We start from the raw sequence: 16,817 nt of genomic DNA on the forward strand, positions 1-16,817 counted from the left end.
CACATCAGCCAGATGCTGCATGGAAGCAGAGTAGCCAGGATTCAAACCAGGCACTCCAATACGGGATGCCAGCACCGTGCCAATCATGCACTTAACCGTTGCACCAAACACCCCCTCCAGGGCTAATATCTTCCAACAAACTGGCAAAATACCCAACACATCCAAAAACAAAAAATTTTGAAAGACAACGTACCATTTTTTTTTCTAGAACTCAAACAAAGGGCTGCTAAAAGTGTGATAATAGCTACCTTTTAAAAAAAAAAAACAGTCCGTCACTGTGACATAAAGGGTAAAGCCACCAACTGCAGTGCTGGCATCCCATGTGGGCACTGGTTCAAGTACTGGCTGTATCAGCTCCCTGCTAAAGCACCAGGGAAGGCAGTGGAGGATGGTCAAATGCTTGGGCCCCTGCACCCACATGGGAGACCCAAAAGAAACTCCAGGCTCCTGGCTTCAGACTGGCCCAGCTCTGGCCATTGCGGCCATCGGGGAGTGAACCATCGAATGGAAGTTTGATATATCTCTCTCGCTCTCTCTAACTCTGCCTTTCAAGTAAATAACTATTAAAAAAATAAAATAAAAAGTCGAACCAAACACAGTGATATATTATAGTGTAGCCATCTCTAAGAAAAAGAAAGGATTTTAATCATGATGCTAAATTGCTGAATATGTAAAGTTTACAACATAAGTATGCATTACTATATATCTAGATAAAGGAGCAGTCTTCATGGAAGACCCAGATGGAGTTCTGGTTTCCTGGCATCAGCCTGACCCAATCATGGTGTTGCAGCCATTTGGGAGCGAACCAGCAGATGGAAGATCTCTCTCTCCCTTTCAAATAAGTAATCTTTCAAAATAAATAAATAAGAGAAAACAGTATCAGATTACTTCAAAAGTATGGCCTCTGAAGACCACAGTTCTCGGCTACTCCCAAAGTAAATAAAAAAAGATTACCTAGTAAGTTATTATGTACTACTAATATAAACACAAAATCACCTTTTCTATTCCTTTTTAAAATTTATTTATCTATTTTCAAAGTCAGAGTTACAGAGACAGGAGGAAAGAGATTTTCCATCTACTGGTTCATTCCCCCAGATGGCTGCAACGGCCAGCATTGGGCCAGGACACAGTCCAGAGTTTCATCCGGGTCTCCACACGGGTGGCAGGTGCCCTGGGTCTCGAGCCATCTTCTGCTGCTTTTACCAGGTCGTTAGTAGAAGCTGCATCGGAAGTGGAGAAGCTGGGACACAAACTGGCACCAATATGGGGTGCCAGCATCACACGTGGCATCTTTACCTGCTCCTATCTTTTCTAGTCTTGCTTACACACTTATTCCAGAATATTACAAAGAGTGCTTTGTTGAATACCTTGTGAAGGAATAAAAGTAATCAAATTGCTAACTATATGAAGACTGTAAGAAAGGAAGTAATCTGTATCTTGCCTAAGTACTGCATCTGTTATAACCGCTGTGTCTATATCATAATACAGAGATTGAAAGTGAATTTAAAAAAAAAAAAAACAGAAAAATGCCAGAGAAGCTAACACTATCTTAAGAACAAAAAAAGACTGTTAAGCCAAAAAGGCAGAGCAATCAAGAGTGAGGCCTAACAATGGACCATACCAGAAGCAGGCATCTCTGTTTAAGCATACTTGGATGAGGACAAGTTCTCCTGGCCTGAAGATTTGTCACTCCTGGTGTGAAATCAGACTCACCAGGCTGTCTTGATGGACAAGACTACTCAAATCAGCCCACAACCATAATTTAGTGTCCTCTAATGGAAAAGAATGCACAGGCCTTGTAACCGAACTCCATCCATCCCTAGTAACCTTTGATGTAGATTTGCCAGGTCTCAGTATGTCTTCCCAAGCTTGCAACGTTCAGCTCGCAATTGCTCTGTAACATTGAACTCATATGAAGTCAAGGGAACAGCACAACTGTCCCTTTCCTCAATAGCTAACATCTCAGTGCTGGCCTCTGTTGAGAGCTCTTAGGAGAACTCACTAACCACCCGGCCAGCACACGGCTCACTTGGCTAATCCTCCACCTGCGTCGCCAGCACCCCGGGTTCTAGTCCCGGTTGGGGCACCGGATTCTATCCCATTTGCTCCTCTTCCAGTCCAGCTCTCTGCTGTGACCCAGGAAGGCAGTGGAGGATGGCCCAAGTGCTTGGGCCCTGCACCCGCATGGGAGACCAGGAGGAAGCACCTGGCTCCTGCCTTCAGATTGGCGCAGCGCGCCAGCATTAGCAGCCATTTGGGGGGTGAACCAACAGAAAAGGAAGACCTTTTTCTCTGTCTCTCTCTCTCACTAACTCTGCCTGTTAAAAAAAGAAAGAAAGAAAAGAAAGAAAGGAGGCCGGCGCCATGGCTCAACAGGCTAATCCTCTGCCTAGCGGCGCCGGCACACCGGGTTCTAGTCCCGGTCGGGGCACCAGATTCTGTCCCGGTTGCCCCTCTTCCAGGCCAGCTCTCTGCTGTGGCCAGGGAGTGCAGTGGAGGATGGCCCAAGTCCTTGGGCCCTGCACCCCATGGGAGACCAGGAGAAGCACCTGGCTCCTGCCTTCAGAACAGCACGGTGCGCCGGCCGCAGCGCGCCAGCCGCTGTGGCCATTGGAGCATGAACCAACGGCAAAAGGAAGACCTTTCTCTCTGTCTCTCTCTCACTGTTCACTCTGCCTGTCCAAAAAAAAAAAAAAATCTTAAAAAAAAAAAAAAAAAGAAGAGAAAGAAAGGAAAGGAAAGCAAGGAAGAAAGGAGGAAAGAAAGAAAAAAGAAAGAAAGAAAGATAGAAAGAAATTCACTAACCATCGCTAAGGCTGACAAAGAAAGAGAGAGAGAGACAGAAAGAAAGAAAGAAAGAGAGAGAGAGAGAGAAAGAAATTCACTAACCATCTCTAAGGCTGACATGCCAGGATGGGTCTTGCATTGAGATGTTGTTCAGAACTTCAAGCCTTGACCAAAGAAAAGGGGCGCCCAGTCTACCCCTAGACCCAGGCAGACTGGAGCCCACTTCTTGCCATTTCAAAGGAAACATGCTGGCCCCATCACTGATCAACGGCTGGTCACGCGCACTGTGCACTAGCCAACAGAGGCACACACACCAGCTGATCAGGCACTGCTCAGCCCCAGCTCTGGACCCTAACATTCACCACGTTTGCTCCCTCGGGGAGTCTGGGAATCGAGCGATAGCTGCCCGGCTCCTTGCTCTGCGCACTGCAATAAATAAAACCTGCTTTTCCAGACTGGCTTACCGCAAGCCTGGCAAGCACACTGTCTGGGGGTTATACGGCAACTCCTCCGACCAGTTTTGGGGATGTTCTATAGGAGCCTGAGGACCAGGGTATTCACCTCAATATTTGCCCAGTAAATATTCAAAAATTGGCCTCCTGGTTTTATAGGCCAATTACCATGGGTTCATCTGATGTAAAACTGACACTCGTTGGCAAGGAGCTAAGGACTGCTACAATGCTAGCACTGTACATGGCCCAAAACGCAATACCTTCTATGCCTATTCAACACCCACTCCTCATTATGTGCCCCATGCCGAGACACCTTCCTGGAAACCACCACGTGTGCTGCAGCCCCACCTCAAACCCTGCCTCCTCTGAACATTCCGTCAGGCCCTGCCCTGAGCCCCAACTCTTATCCTATAGAAAGCAAGACCCCAGCCTCGGTAGGGGCAATTCTCCCTCGTGAGGCTGCCGGCACTTGCTGCACGGAAACCAGGCAGGGAAGTTAGGTAGGAACACACGAGCTGGAATTTCTACCAGTGCGGCATTGTAATTCTATCCCCTTACTTGTCAATCTAGTAGGCCTACTTTCCCATAATACATCTGTGTCTCACCCAGGACTAGAAAGGAGGAGACGCCATGATGGCCACGTGTAAGTTAAACTCCAAGGGGAGGCGCCATAGAAAGCCTTCTGTACATCAAACTCCACCCCATCTGTATATTCAGTTAGGGCACCAGCCCCTATCTCATAAAAGAGACTGATAAAGTAGGAGGGGCTTCAGAGCCATGCTCCGTGTGCCCTCTCCACTCTCCCTCCTTGTAGGCAACTCTCTCGCCCAATTGTGTGATTGTATACCCACTCTCTCACTTTTAAATAGATCCTGCTCTCATGTGTGCACCGCATTTATGCCTCTGCTTTGAATTCTTACCTCTGTGGGGCCAAGAACCTGGACTTAGACATAGGCCCAAAACACAGTCACATCTGAATCTGTACTATCCCTTTGCCTTTCCATAAATCCCGCTTCCCAGGGCACCTCCACCATTGCTCCAGCTGTATTCTTAGTATGTGGGAAGAACAGAACCTGGAGTAAATGAGGGGGGGGGGACCCTTCCTAACCTCAGCAGGGGCTCTCCCTGCCCTAAATAAAACCAAGCGTTCAACCTCAGGGCAGCGACAAGATCACATCCTTGCTCCATGAAGGCTGAGGGTTCACGACGTTAGGGTCAACGCTGAGGTATCCCATCTGCCCCTGCCTAATGCCTCTTTCTTCCCCACTCTATCGCATCTCCATTTTGCAAGTCCAAGCCCTCTACTGAGTCAACGCAAGTATCAGACCTTACTCTGTGGCAAGGGGTTCCTGCTTCACCACCACTGCACCATCCAACAAGCTCCCTGGGTAACTGCAGCAGTTAAAAAAGGGAGAGGGGGTGGCAGTGGCATTGTGGCACAGCAGCAAGGCTGCTGCCTGCAACGCCTGCATCCCATATGGGCACTAGTTCCAGTCCCAGCTGCTCCACTTCTGATCCAGCTCCCTGCTAATGGCATGGGAAAAGCAGCAGAAGACGGCCCCGAGTGCTTGGGCCCTTGCCACCCATGTAGGAGACCCGGATGAAGCTCCTGGCTCCTGGCTTCCGCTTGACTCAGCTCTGGCTGTTACAACAATTTGGGGGAATGAACCAGCAGATAGAAGATCAAGATTGAGCTAGCTCGCTCTCTCTCTCTCTCTCTCTCTCTCTCTCTCTCTCTCTCTCCACCTCTCCCTGACTTTCAAATAAATAAGTAAATCCTTAAAAAAAAAAAAAAGGAAAATTCAGTCTTATTAACTAATAATTTGACATTATATTCTGCTGTTAAACAAAAACCACAGGAAGCCATTGTTTTAGACTAAGCCCCTGCACCAGACCTCACATAGAACAGGCTAAAAATCAAAATGCAGTCACACCCACACTAAAGGTCACCAAGCTGAAACTAAGTGGTTTATCTGATCTTCCAAGAGAGTCAGGATTAGAGAGATAACAGCCACTTTTCCCAAACAAGCCAGCTTCAGCAAGATAGCCAAGTTCCCTCTGCCTAATCCTTACACAAAGGGTGCCCTGCGGGAACCTGAGGTTAACCCATCAGTTAGGTCTCTATTGTTCTGTCTCCCAGTCCCGGATTTACAAGGAAAACCAGTACCAGTCTGCTTTTCACTCCTAGTTCCTGCTTTCTGCAGCCCCTTTCCAGCTGTAAAACCCAGCTCCTGGGAGCAGGGATTCTCTCTCAGAGGATGAAACAGTCAACGGAGGCCCGGGGCTGGTTGGGAATTTCGGTTTTGACAGAGTCAGCGTGTGTTTCGGCCCCACACATTTCCCTGACTGAGTAACAATTTTCCCGTGGAAGCGGCAGAGGCAACCCTACACCCTTCAAAGCTGCAGGACAATAGAAGTGTAACCTCGGCTCAATTTTCATTTTAGCTTCAAGTAAGATGGGGTTAACCAGTTTACAGCTCTTGAGCAATCCCCCTCCAGGCTTGCCACGGAGCAGGAAGGAAGAGGAAGAAGCACAGGGCTTACGGTGTACCCATGAGCATCTCTTTAATGAGCAATAAAACTGAAAGGAGGGGGTGGCGTAGGGGCAGTTGTGGCCTCTTCTTTCAAGGCCAAAATTCAAAAGTAAGTTCGCAGGACAAACATTACACACTTCCAGTTAAACACAGTACACACTGCAATGAAAAACTCCCATCAACCACTTTAATACTTAATGCTTTTAGTTTCCCAGGGAGGCTGATTTTTTCTTTTTAAAGACTTGTTTATTTGAGAGGCAGAACTAGCAAGGGAGGGAGCTCTTCCATCCACTAGTTTACTCCCCAAATGGTTGCACTGGCTGGGGCTACGCCAGGGGCAAGTCAGGGGCCTGGAACTCCATCCAGGTCTCCCATGTGGGTGGCAGGGGTGCAAGTGCTCGGGCCATGTTCTGCTGTCTCCAAGGTGCCTTCAGCAGGGAGTTGGATTCAAAGTGAAGCAGCCACACTGGAACCAGCACTCATACAGGATACCAGCATCACAGCTGGTAGTCTAACCGCTGAGCCACAATGCCAGCCCTAACATTGATAAACAATAAACAGATATAATCTTTTTTTCTTGGCCCTTAAAGCAGCAGAAGACGGCCCAAGTACTTGGGTCCCTGCAACCCACGGGTGAGACCCGGATGGAGTTCCTTAAGTGACATCCTGACAGGAGGGACTTCATTTCAGAGTACCCAGGACTCCATCCTGAGAAAGCACCCCCTACTGTGACACCATGGTCTGAAACCAACTCTGTCTAAAACTAAGACAATAGCAGACACTACATTCCGCTTGGCCGAACACAGAAATCCCCTAGCATGATCACTCAAGCTCAGAATGGGTAGGTTGAACTTGGACTAATGTCAAGACTATAATTTGTATGTGTCCCACACACGATTTAGGTTGGTACCTGGCCTAATGTCAAGATTGTAATTGGTACTGTCAAGACTGTAATTGATATTCGTTTCCCATATGCTTTAGGTCAGCTTGACCCTAGTAACGATTCCTCCTCCCCATCTTGTGGTTTTTGCCTTTATAAACCCTGTTGCTTTTGAACTTCAGGGTCAACAGTTCTTTAGAGTGCAAGCCCCACTCTCCATCCCTTCAAAGTTTATCAGCACATGGCACTCCTCTGTCAGCATTGGGTCAGGCACAACACTCCAGTCTCATGGCTTCAGCCAGGCTGTTACAGCCATCTGGGGAGTGAACCAGCAAATGGAAGATCTATTTCTCTCTCTGTCTATCTCACTCTTTATCAAATGAAATTAAAAAAAAAAATTTTAAAGTTCTGATGACAAGCTAATCCTAACAGCATAATAAAGGACAAAAGATATTACACATCACTGAAATTTCCTTCAGCCAATATTTTACAGAGCTGCACTTGATCCTTTATACAGGGCTGGGGTTGGCCTTGTATTTTTTCTTTTAATTTACTTAAAAGAGTTACACAGAGAGAGGAGGAGAGGCAGAGAGAGAGAGAGAGAGAGAGGGAGGAAGAGAGAGAGAAAGAGGTCTTCCATCTGCTGGTTTACCCCCCAGTCTGCCGCAACGGCCAGAGCTGCGCCGATCCAAAGCCAGGAGCTTCTTCCAGGTCTCCCACGTGGGTACTGGAGCCCAAGCACTTGGGCCATCTTCCTCTGCTTTCCCAGGCCATAGCAGAGAGCTGGATCAGAAGAGGAGCAGCCAGGACTTGTACCAGCGCCCATGTGGGATGCCAGCACTGCAGGCAGCGGCCTTACCCAGCGGCAGCTTTACCCACTACGCCACAGCGCCCGCCCTGGGCTTGTACTTTTAAAAACATCTAACATCCCTCAGTTTCCAAACATATTCAATCCCTTAAATCACATGGAGAAAGTATGAGTGGCAAGAAAGACTAGTTTATAAAAATTGGTATTTGTTTCACATTATTAGCAAACAGAGACCAGGGCTGGAAGAACTGGCACCTGCCTTGTCTCTTATCTAGGGGATTATGACACTACCTGGTCTCCAGCCAGCTAAAACATCCTGCCATTTTAATCTTCCTTGAAAACTGCTTTGATCCTATCACCCCATTCTAAATTCCTCAAGGATTTCCCGCTGCCTACAGAGCAAAATCCTAACTCTTTAGCCTAATGTTAGCCCTTCTGGATCTGCTGTGGGGGCAAAGACGCCAGGCAGCCAGGGTTACGTAAGTACCATGAATCACCCATGCTTTGCCGGGGAATCACAAGCCAAGTCATCGAATCTGACAGCTGGAAACTGTTCATGGCACATGAGGCTCCCTCCACCTACCCTGCCTGACCTAGAGTTGCTTTGAGGTTTCAGTGGGAAGAAATCTGAGAGCACACTAAAAACTATTAATCACTCTACAAACACAAAATGCCAGTTTTCTCATCACATTCCCAGACACACCGCCCTCCACCTTCCAAAGAAAAGTCGTAACACCAGAACTGGATACGAAGAGAACGATCAAGCTCGGGGCCACAAGCAAACTGTGACTTCCAAAGTGAGCCATCGAGTTGATTACGTGAAGAACCGGGTCACAAAGCCAGTGAGACCAAGCTGAACTCTCATCCTTTAAAATCTGCTACATGACCAACTACCCTGTGAATCATGTCTGGCACAAAAAGTTATTCATTGTGTATGTACTGAGGGCCTATGTCCCTAAAATATGATGGAGTGATTTAAAAAAAAAAAAAAAAATGAAGGTACGTACATACAAAGGCTCCAAAGATTGATGCTTCCAGTACCAGTACCAGCGGTTACACAGCAAAAGATACCGGAAAGCAAAAAGTGTGCTTGCACATTCTGATGGTACTTAAGTAAACAAAATGCCCTAAGAGCTGTGGACCCTACCCTAAGGAGGGTGGCAAGCCTCTTTCACTCTTCTCCAAACATTCCCCTTCCTCCTCCCATGAAGTCTGATCCTTTGCTACATATAAAGCTAACCGCACCCGCCTGTTCACAGACCTCCTACGCTATAGTTCAAGGGCAGGAGGCTAGCCCAGACCTAAGCATATCAAGATCCAGTCGTGTGTCCCTGGCCCCAGTGTTTGGTTCAGGGATAGGCAGATAACTTAAGCTTGTCAAATCAGAATGAATCAGGATTTAGGGCTTAAGTACTGGCTTGCAACTGTCACAGTCATGCATATCAGAAAGGAGGACAAGGGGCTGGGGCGCAGTGGGTGAAGCTGCCGCCTGCTGTGCCAGCATCCAATATGGGTGCCAGTTCAAGTCCCAGCTGCTTCACTTCCCATCCAGCTCTCTGCTGTAGCCTGGGGAAACAGCAGAAGATGGCCCAGGTCCTTCGGCCTCTACACCCACGTGGGAGACCCAGAAGAAGCTCCAGGTTTCAGATAGGTCCAGCTCCGGCCATTACAGCCATTTGGGGAGGGAACCAGCAGACTGAAGACCTCTCTCTCTCTCTTTCTCTATCCCTGCCTCTGCAACTCCACATTCCAAATTAATAAATAAATCGTTAAAAAAAAAAAAAAAAGGGGGACAACTAGAAAGGGAAGGATGGAGAGAAAGGGAAAGAGATGTGGCTGCAGCCACTACTTACAGAGTAAGTTCAAGGAGGGAGACCAGTTATCACATTATAACAGCCAAATCAGAGCCTAAACGAGAAAAATGGTAGCAAGAAAAGGAACAGTAGAGAATAAAGAGATCTCCAGAAAGTTCAGCAAAAATTAATAGGATGTTGGGGCCGACGCTGTGGCACATTGGGTAAAGCTGCTGCCTGTAGTGCCAGCATCCCATATGGGCACGTGTTCCAGTCCCGGCTGCTCCATTTCTGATCCAGCTGTCTGCTATGACCCAGGAAAGCAGTGGAGTATGACCCAAGTGCTTGGGCCCCTGCACCTGTGTGGGAGACCAGGGGGAGGCACCTGGCTCCTGGCTTCAGATCTGCTCAGCTCCGGTCGTTGCAGACAATTGGGGAGTGAACCATCGGATGGAAGATGGATCTCTCTCTCTCTCTCTCTCTTTCTCTCTGCCTCTCTGCCTTTCAAAAAAGTAAATAAATCTTTTTTAAAAATTTATAGAACATTGACTTGGAATCAGAGACTATACAGCGTGAGCAAATTTAGGGAGGAAGTTAATGGATTCAGGTTGAGAGCACACTCATCCCTCAGTATCTGGGGGACTGGGTCCAAGACTTGGGATGCTCAAGTCTGTCATACAAAATGGCAAGTGTTTGCAGAGAACTGCCTGGATCTTCCCATACACTTCTAATCACCTCTAGATTACTTGCAATGCCTAATACAATGTAAATACTATGCAAATAGTTGTTACACTGTATTACATAGCAAAACAAATGGTAGCAAAACAAAGTATGCACATATTCATTCCTTTTTGGAATGTTTCCTAGCAGTAGTTGCTTGGAACCACTGATGCAGAGCCCAGGGATTGAAAAGGCCAAGTGTGCCAAGGACAAGGACTGCTGGGGGCGGGGACCCCAGAGGGCACAGCCCTCAGTGTGAGGCAAGTCTTCCTTTGCTCCGGTGATCCCTCTGGAAACCAGCATAAGTCAGTCTTTATTCCCTCCGAAGATGGATAAGCATCTTACTTTCCCAAAATGGTTGCGGTTATTAAAGGTTATGTAATAATTCAAATTTTGTTAAGTGATTAAACTCCCTTTTTAAATAAACCAGTAACAATTCCTAGCTCCCATCATACACAAAAACTGACCTGGGATGGATCACAAATCTAAACATAAAAGTCAAAGCCAAAAAGCTAGCAGAGAACCAAAGAGACTCTTTACAACCTTGGGGCAGGGAAAGATTTCTCAGCCCACAGAAAGTGCTGACCGCAATGGGAAAAGGCTGACAAATCAAATTTAATCAAACTTATTAAATTACAAAAATCTCATGAAGACGAGCAGCCAAGCCACATACTAGGAGAAAATATTCACAAAATACACAGCTAACAAAGAACTGATTCCACAAATCAATATGATTAAAGACAAAACCCAATAAATATGAGCAATAAATAGCACTTAACCAAAGGAGACGTATGATTGGTCAATAGACAACATTAAACTCTTCCATATCGTCATTCGTGTGGGACAAGCAAAACCACTACGAACATCCATTACCTGTGCAGACATGTAATAAAATGACTGAATGACCAACACTGGAAAGATTATGGAACAATCAGAACTTCATACATTGCTTGTGGAGGTACAAAATACAGAACTACTTTGGAAAACTGGCTAGCAAAGGGTGCTTTTTTATTTTAAGATTTATTTATTGGAGCTGGTGCTGTGGTGTAGCAAGTAAAGCCCCTGCCTGCAGTGCCAGTATCCCATATGGACACTGGTTCGAGTCCCTGCTGCTCCTCTCCCAATCAGCTCTGTGCTGTGGCCTGGGAAAGCAGTGGAAGATGGCCCAAGTCCTTAGGCCCCTGTACCCACAAGGGAGACATGGAGGAAGCTCCAGACTCCTGGTTTCAGATCAGCCCAGCTCCAGCTGTTGCGGCCATTTGGGGAGTAAACCACAAATGGAAGACCTCTCTCTCTCTCTCTCTCTCTGCCTCTGCCTCTCAAATAAATAAAAAAGTTACAGAAAGAGAGGGGAAGAGACAGCTCTTCCATCTGCTCATTCACTCCCCAAATGGCCACAATAGCAGGGCTGGGCCAAGCCAGAGCTAGGAGCCAGTATCTTCCTTTGGGTCTCCCATGTGGGTGTAGGAGCTCCAGCACTTGGGCCATCTTCCGCTGTTTTTCCAGGCTCATTAACCGAGAACTGGATCAGAAGTGGAGCAGCTGGGACTCAAACTGACTCCCATTTGGGATGCCAGCACTGCAGGCGGTAGCTTAACCCACTGAGCCACAGCATCAGCCCCAGCAAATTCTTAAAACCACACATTGCTCAAGGACTAACAATTCCACCCCTGGGTATTTACACAATAGAAATAAAAACACGTCCACAAGAAGCCTTCTGCACAAATTTCAGAGTATCTGTATTCTAATAGTTCCAAACTGGAAACAACCCAAACGTCTAACGTCAGGCAAATGGGTAACAGACTGTGGTGTCCTCATGGAATAAAATAATACTCAGCAATAAAAAGGAACAAGCTATTGATATGCTCCCAAAACATGAATGAATCTAAAAGAAGCTACGCTATGTGAATGGAGCTGCACACCAATGTGCACACACAGCATCATTCCATTCATACGAAAAGGCAAAAAAGCACCTGATGGACAGCATGGCCATGGGTGATGGAGATTAACAGGGCAGAAGCACAAGGAAAATTCTGGGGTTTGGGAAATGTTCTCTAGGGATGTGGATAACATAAGCATTTGCATTTATCAGCTCAGTGAATGGTACATTTAACATTTTTAATTTCACTGTATGAAAATTATGTCTCAATAAAAGGGAAAATAAACAAAAAATCATCTCTAATATAAAAACCTGAAATCACGTTTATGACAGGCCTGAAAGAAACAAAAACAAAACACAACTTTTAAAGGTTAAAAAAAAGGAGGGAAACTGAACAGATTATATATGAAATATATTTTTTATAACTTAAAATTAAAAAAAGAACAAACGAACATCTGAGACCACAAACTAACCATGAAACATAAGTAAATCACTAAGTTCTCTTATCCTTGGTTTTCTCATCTATCCAGTGGAAGTATGAAAATCAATCGCAGTGAGAACATGTAAAAATTCAGTTAATGCTGCTGCATTGTGGTGCAAAGGGTTAAACCACCACCTGAAAGGCCAGCATCCCATATGGACGCTGGTTCAAGTACTGGTTGCTCCACTTCTGATCCAGGTTTCTGCTAATGTGCCTGGGAAAGCAGTGGAAGATGGCCCTGCCATCCGGGAGACCCAAATGAAGCTCCTGGCTCCTGGCCAGCCCCAGGCCATTGTAGTCATCAGGGGAGTGAACCAGCAGATGGAAGATTCTCTCTCTCTCTCTCTCTCTCTCTCCCCCCTCTCTGTAACTCTGCCTTTCAAATAAACAAATCTTAAAAGAAAAACAAAACTGGGCCTAACATGTAAAGCTGCCACCTGCAGTGGCTGCATCCCATATGGGCACTGGTTCCAGTCCTTGGTTCCAGTCCCAGCTGCTCCACTTCCTATCCAGTTCACTGCTGATGTGCCTGGGAAAGCTAGGCAAGGTGGCCCAAGTACGTGGGCCCCTGCACTCACAGAGGAGACCCGGAAGAAGCTCCAGGCTCCCGGTTTCCAATCAACTCGGCTTCCAATCAACTCAATTGCGGCCATTTGGGAAGTGAACCAGGGATGGAGAAACCTTCTCCCACTCCTTTTCTCTCTCTCCCTCTCTCCCTCCCTTTCTCTCCCCCGCTCCCAGCAGTGGAGGACCCCCTATCTCTCTCTCTTTCTCACCAACTCTGCCTTTCAAATAAATAAATTTAAAAAAAAAAACTAAAAAAAGTAAGCATATGCAAAGCAATTAGTATAGTACTTGGCACACATAATTTTAGTAACTGGCACCGTTAGGAAACAACAATTGGAAAAAGTATTTAAAAAGATCCCTTGGAGTAGTCACTGCTGCTTGATATGCCCACATGCTATGCTGGAGTGCTGGTCCTAGCTACTCCACATACAATCCAGCTGCCTGCTAATGTGCACCCTAGAAGTCAGGAGGTGACAGCTCAGGTACTTGGGTCCCTGCAGCCCTGGTGGGAGACCTGGATTGAGTTCTGGGTTCCGGGCTTCAGCCTCATCTAACCCCAGCTATTGTGGGTGTTTAGAAAAGTGAACAAGTGGATGAAAGATGTCTGCCTTTCAAATTAAACAAAAAATGTAAAAAAAAAAAAAATCTTTAAATGTTCATGGAAATTGATATTTTATTTTAGATAATGGAAGTTTATTTAAAAGTATAAAGAAACTTTCTATCTAAAAAGAAGATAATAAAAGAAACAAATTGAAAACATAAAAACGAAATGGAAAAATGGAAGACAGGTTTCCCACATACTGGGTTTACCTAAAGCAGCTTTCCTATTCACATCTCCAGAAAGCCTTCTGATTCTCTTGCAGAAGCGGTTGCAAATTTCCAAATGCTATGCCCACCAGCAACTACTTCCCACAAAGAGCTGCTCACACAGTAGATGAAGCCTGCTGAGCACTCGCACCAATACTGTCTGCTTGGCTCCCGGCCAGCAACAGGCTCAAGCAGATTTATCTTTCCTGTAGATCATGTAGTACATTTGCCTAATGCAGTGCCCTAGATTTTACAAATTACATTCACTTTCTTGCAAGTCTGCAGATCTGAAGGTTTTCAAGGAGGACACAGGGCATTTGTATAAAACAATCTGGCTCCAGAGAGGCAGCGCCGTTCTGAAGCCACCTACTCTCACTGCGCTATGATTTCACATTTCTGTAAAGAATTCCTTGGCTCCCAGCAGAGTCAGGGTTGAGCCAGTATGCTGATGTTCAATCTGCACTCACACGTACCGCAAGCACCCGCACACACCAAAGATGTGTTGCAAAGCTTTTAAGGCCAAAAATGTCTGCTGTGGGTCCATCATGGGCATTGACTAAAGGAAACTTGAAACTACAAATAGCACAGTAAACACAAGGGGGGGGCAGTTTTGCTTAAAGTGGCACAAGGAGTCCACAATTCCAAATAATTGATCACTATATATGTGTGTGTGTGTGTGTGTGTGTGAGAATATGTAAAAAGAAGGAAAACAAAAAGATCAAATACTAAACTCTGGCTCATGACCAAGGAGCTGAGAATGCATTCTCCCCGAAAAGTTCAACTGTCGTTGTGCGGGGACTCCCTGGTCACGCAGTGGTCCTCACTAAACTCTCCACCACGACGCCACAGACCCAGAACGCAGCGGCTTCGACCCCGGCTGGGTGCAGCCTCAGGGCGCCCACGATCCAGGCGGGGCGGCACAGGGCAGGACGCCACCGAGGCTCCTCAGGCCCCCCGACAACCACGGCTCCCCACACTGAGAAGACCCTAACACCTCGAGCTTCAGGGCCGGGAGGGGCAGTGGGGCCACCCGCGGGGTCGGTCTGGAGAAGGACCGGAGATCACCGCTCCCTGGGCGGACCGAGGGAGGGGGTGTGAAACCCCAGCCGACAGCAAGGGCTGTAAAACAAACCCATTCACAGGGGCGGGCGAGAGCCCCACACCCTTCCACACCCGGCCCCAAGGCGCGCGGAAGGCGGGGACTGCGCGGCCAAGCCCGCAGGGCTGCACGCGCTGCACCCCAACCCGACCGTGCCCCGCACCTCGTCCCCGGCTCCCGCACACGAAAACCGGACGCGCCGCAGCAGGAGGGGCAGGAAACGCGCGCGCCCCCCCAGGATCCCAGCTCCCGCCCCCACCGCTCCGAACTCCAGGCCCCTCCGGGCCCCCGGGTGCCTGGGGGCTGCCCCCGCGCACGCACGCCAGGAGCATTAAGTTTCTAAGAATACAACTTTAGGCGGATGAGCGCCCGCGTCACCCAACCCCGAGGCCGACCCGGGCACGAACTTGGGGGCGTGGAAAGTAAGACAAGGGCTTAGGGCGAGGGCGCGGGCCGGGAACCTGGGGGGGGGGGGGGTCCCAGGGCCCCCGGCGCCCACCCGCCCGGCCCAGCAGGTGCGCCGCGGCCGCAGGCTGCGCTCACCAGGTACCAGACGCCGAGCAGGATGGTGCCGGTGCGGACATGGCAGCACAGGCAGCAGCTGTTGGAGTAGAACCGCGTCCAGGGCGCGACCATCTTCATTTTTCTGGCTGCGGGCGCAGTGGCGCCGAGTGCGCGCCCAAGTTTGCGAGAGCTTCGACCGCGTAGCCCTGACCCCGCCGCGCCCCTCCGGCCCGCTCCGCCGCCGCTCCGGCTCCCGACCCGCGCGCTCGCCCGCCTGGCTCCGCGATCCCCTCGAGAGCTCTAAGCGGCTGTCCCCGGCCGGACCCTGCGCTCCGAAGGCGGCGGCGGCGGCGGCGGCGGCGGCGGCACGCGCGGGAGGGACGGGGGGCGGGGCGGCGCACGTGACCGCGGCCGGGCCCGTGACGTCACCGCGGGCTCCGGCCAGCTGCGGCCGCTGCGGGCCCAGAGTAAACAAACCCAGGGTCCCTTCCTCCTGCGCGCGCCCGGGCGGCCGCCCGCGGGGGAGTTCCGGGCCTTCCCCTCCGCCCCCCTGGCCATTGGTGCGGCTTCGTCACGCGACCCAGATTGTTTCGCGGTGCTTCCCCGCCTCCAGCTGCCGCCCTCGGATAATCCCCTGGGTACCCCTCGGTGGGGACCGCGCGAGCCGCGGGAGCGGAAGCCGCGCGCTGGGATTGCAGCCAGCTGCAGCGCCTTGAACCGGCGTCCGGCCCGCTGCTAGCTGTGCATCTCCGCTCCCCAGCCCCGTTGGCGTTCCCAGAAAATAGGATGTGTGCCGAGGTCGTGCTCGCCCGTGCCTCGGCTGGCCTTGTTCCCCGTGCCTGCGGCATGGGTCATCACGCCGATGACCGACCCTGCATGGCTCCTGGCGAGAGCCTGAGACGCAGGGCTGGGCGGGGGGTGTTGGCCTTGGGTGAAGGCCCGGGTCCGAGGTTGCCCCACCCCCCCCGCCGCTGTGTAAGCAGAGGGTCGCAGGAACCTCCGATGAGGGGCACGGGAGAAGGTTTTGTTTCGGATTTGGACACGTTTCATGGCCCAGGACGAGTTGGTCTCACAAGGCTGCAAAGCTGCCGCCTTGGTTTAAACCGAATCAGGCGCCTTCCCAGAGAAATGCCCTTAATCAGACACGATAAGTCACGGGACCGCGGGAGCTGTTCAGTTTAGGTTTGTTTTCTCACTACAAAGTTCTGTTTTCTTTCACATTAGAGACGAGTCCCCCCCTCCCCCATCTTCTATTTAATATTCAATTATCCTTACAGTTACTTGTCGCCAGATAGGAGCACCTGTTAGTGTGCAGTGGACATGTCAGAATGGAGAATATTGCCTTAGCATTTCAAGCTGCAAGCAAGTTCCCGGAGCTACCGCCCCCTTTTCCTTCCCCACCAGCGTTTCAGATTCATTAGCCACATGCCATGACTTCAGAGGAATTTTCTGTTTCAGGGGAACTCACTATTCAGGATCTGCCAAATTGCTCTGAATGACAAGCAT

At 49.1% G+C, this 16,817-nt stretch overlaps 1 protein-coding gene across 1 annotated transcript in view; it reads right to left on the reverse strand.

Annotated features, from left to right (window-relative positions):
• The window catches only part of LAPTM4B (lysosomal protein transmembrane 4 beta), a 67,698-nt gene extending 52,142 nt beyond the window's left edge, over positions 1-15,556 (reverse strand). The window contains exon 1 of the mRNA XM_062188191.1: positions 15,351-15,556. Coding sequence (XP_062044175.1) covers positions 15,351-15,449 — 99 coding nt within the window. The 5' untranslated portion in view covers positions 15,450-15,556. The remainder of the gene's footprint in view (positions 1-15,350) is intronic.
• Between the last annotated feature and the right edge of the window lie 1,261 nt (positions 15,557-16,817).

Source organism: Lepus europaeus, chromosome 4, assembly GCF_033115175.1.
Source record: "Lepus europaeus isolate LE1 chromosome 4, mLepTim1.pri, whole genome shotgun sequence".
Classification (NCBI taxonomy): domain Eukaryota; kingdom Metazoa; phylum Chordata; class Mammalia; order Lagomorpha; family Leporidae; genus Lepus; species Lepus europaeus.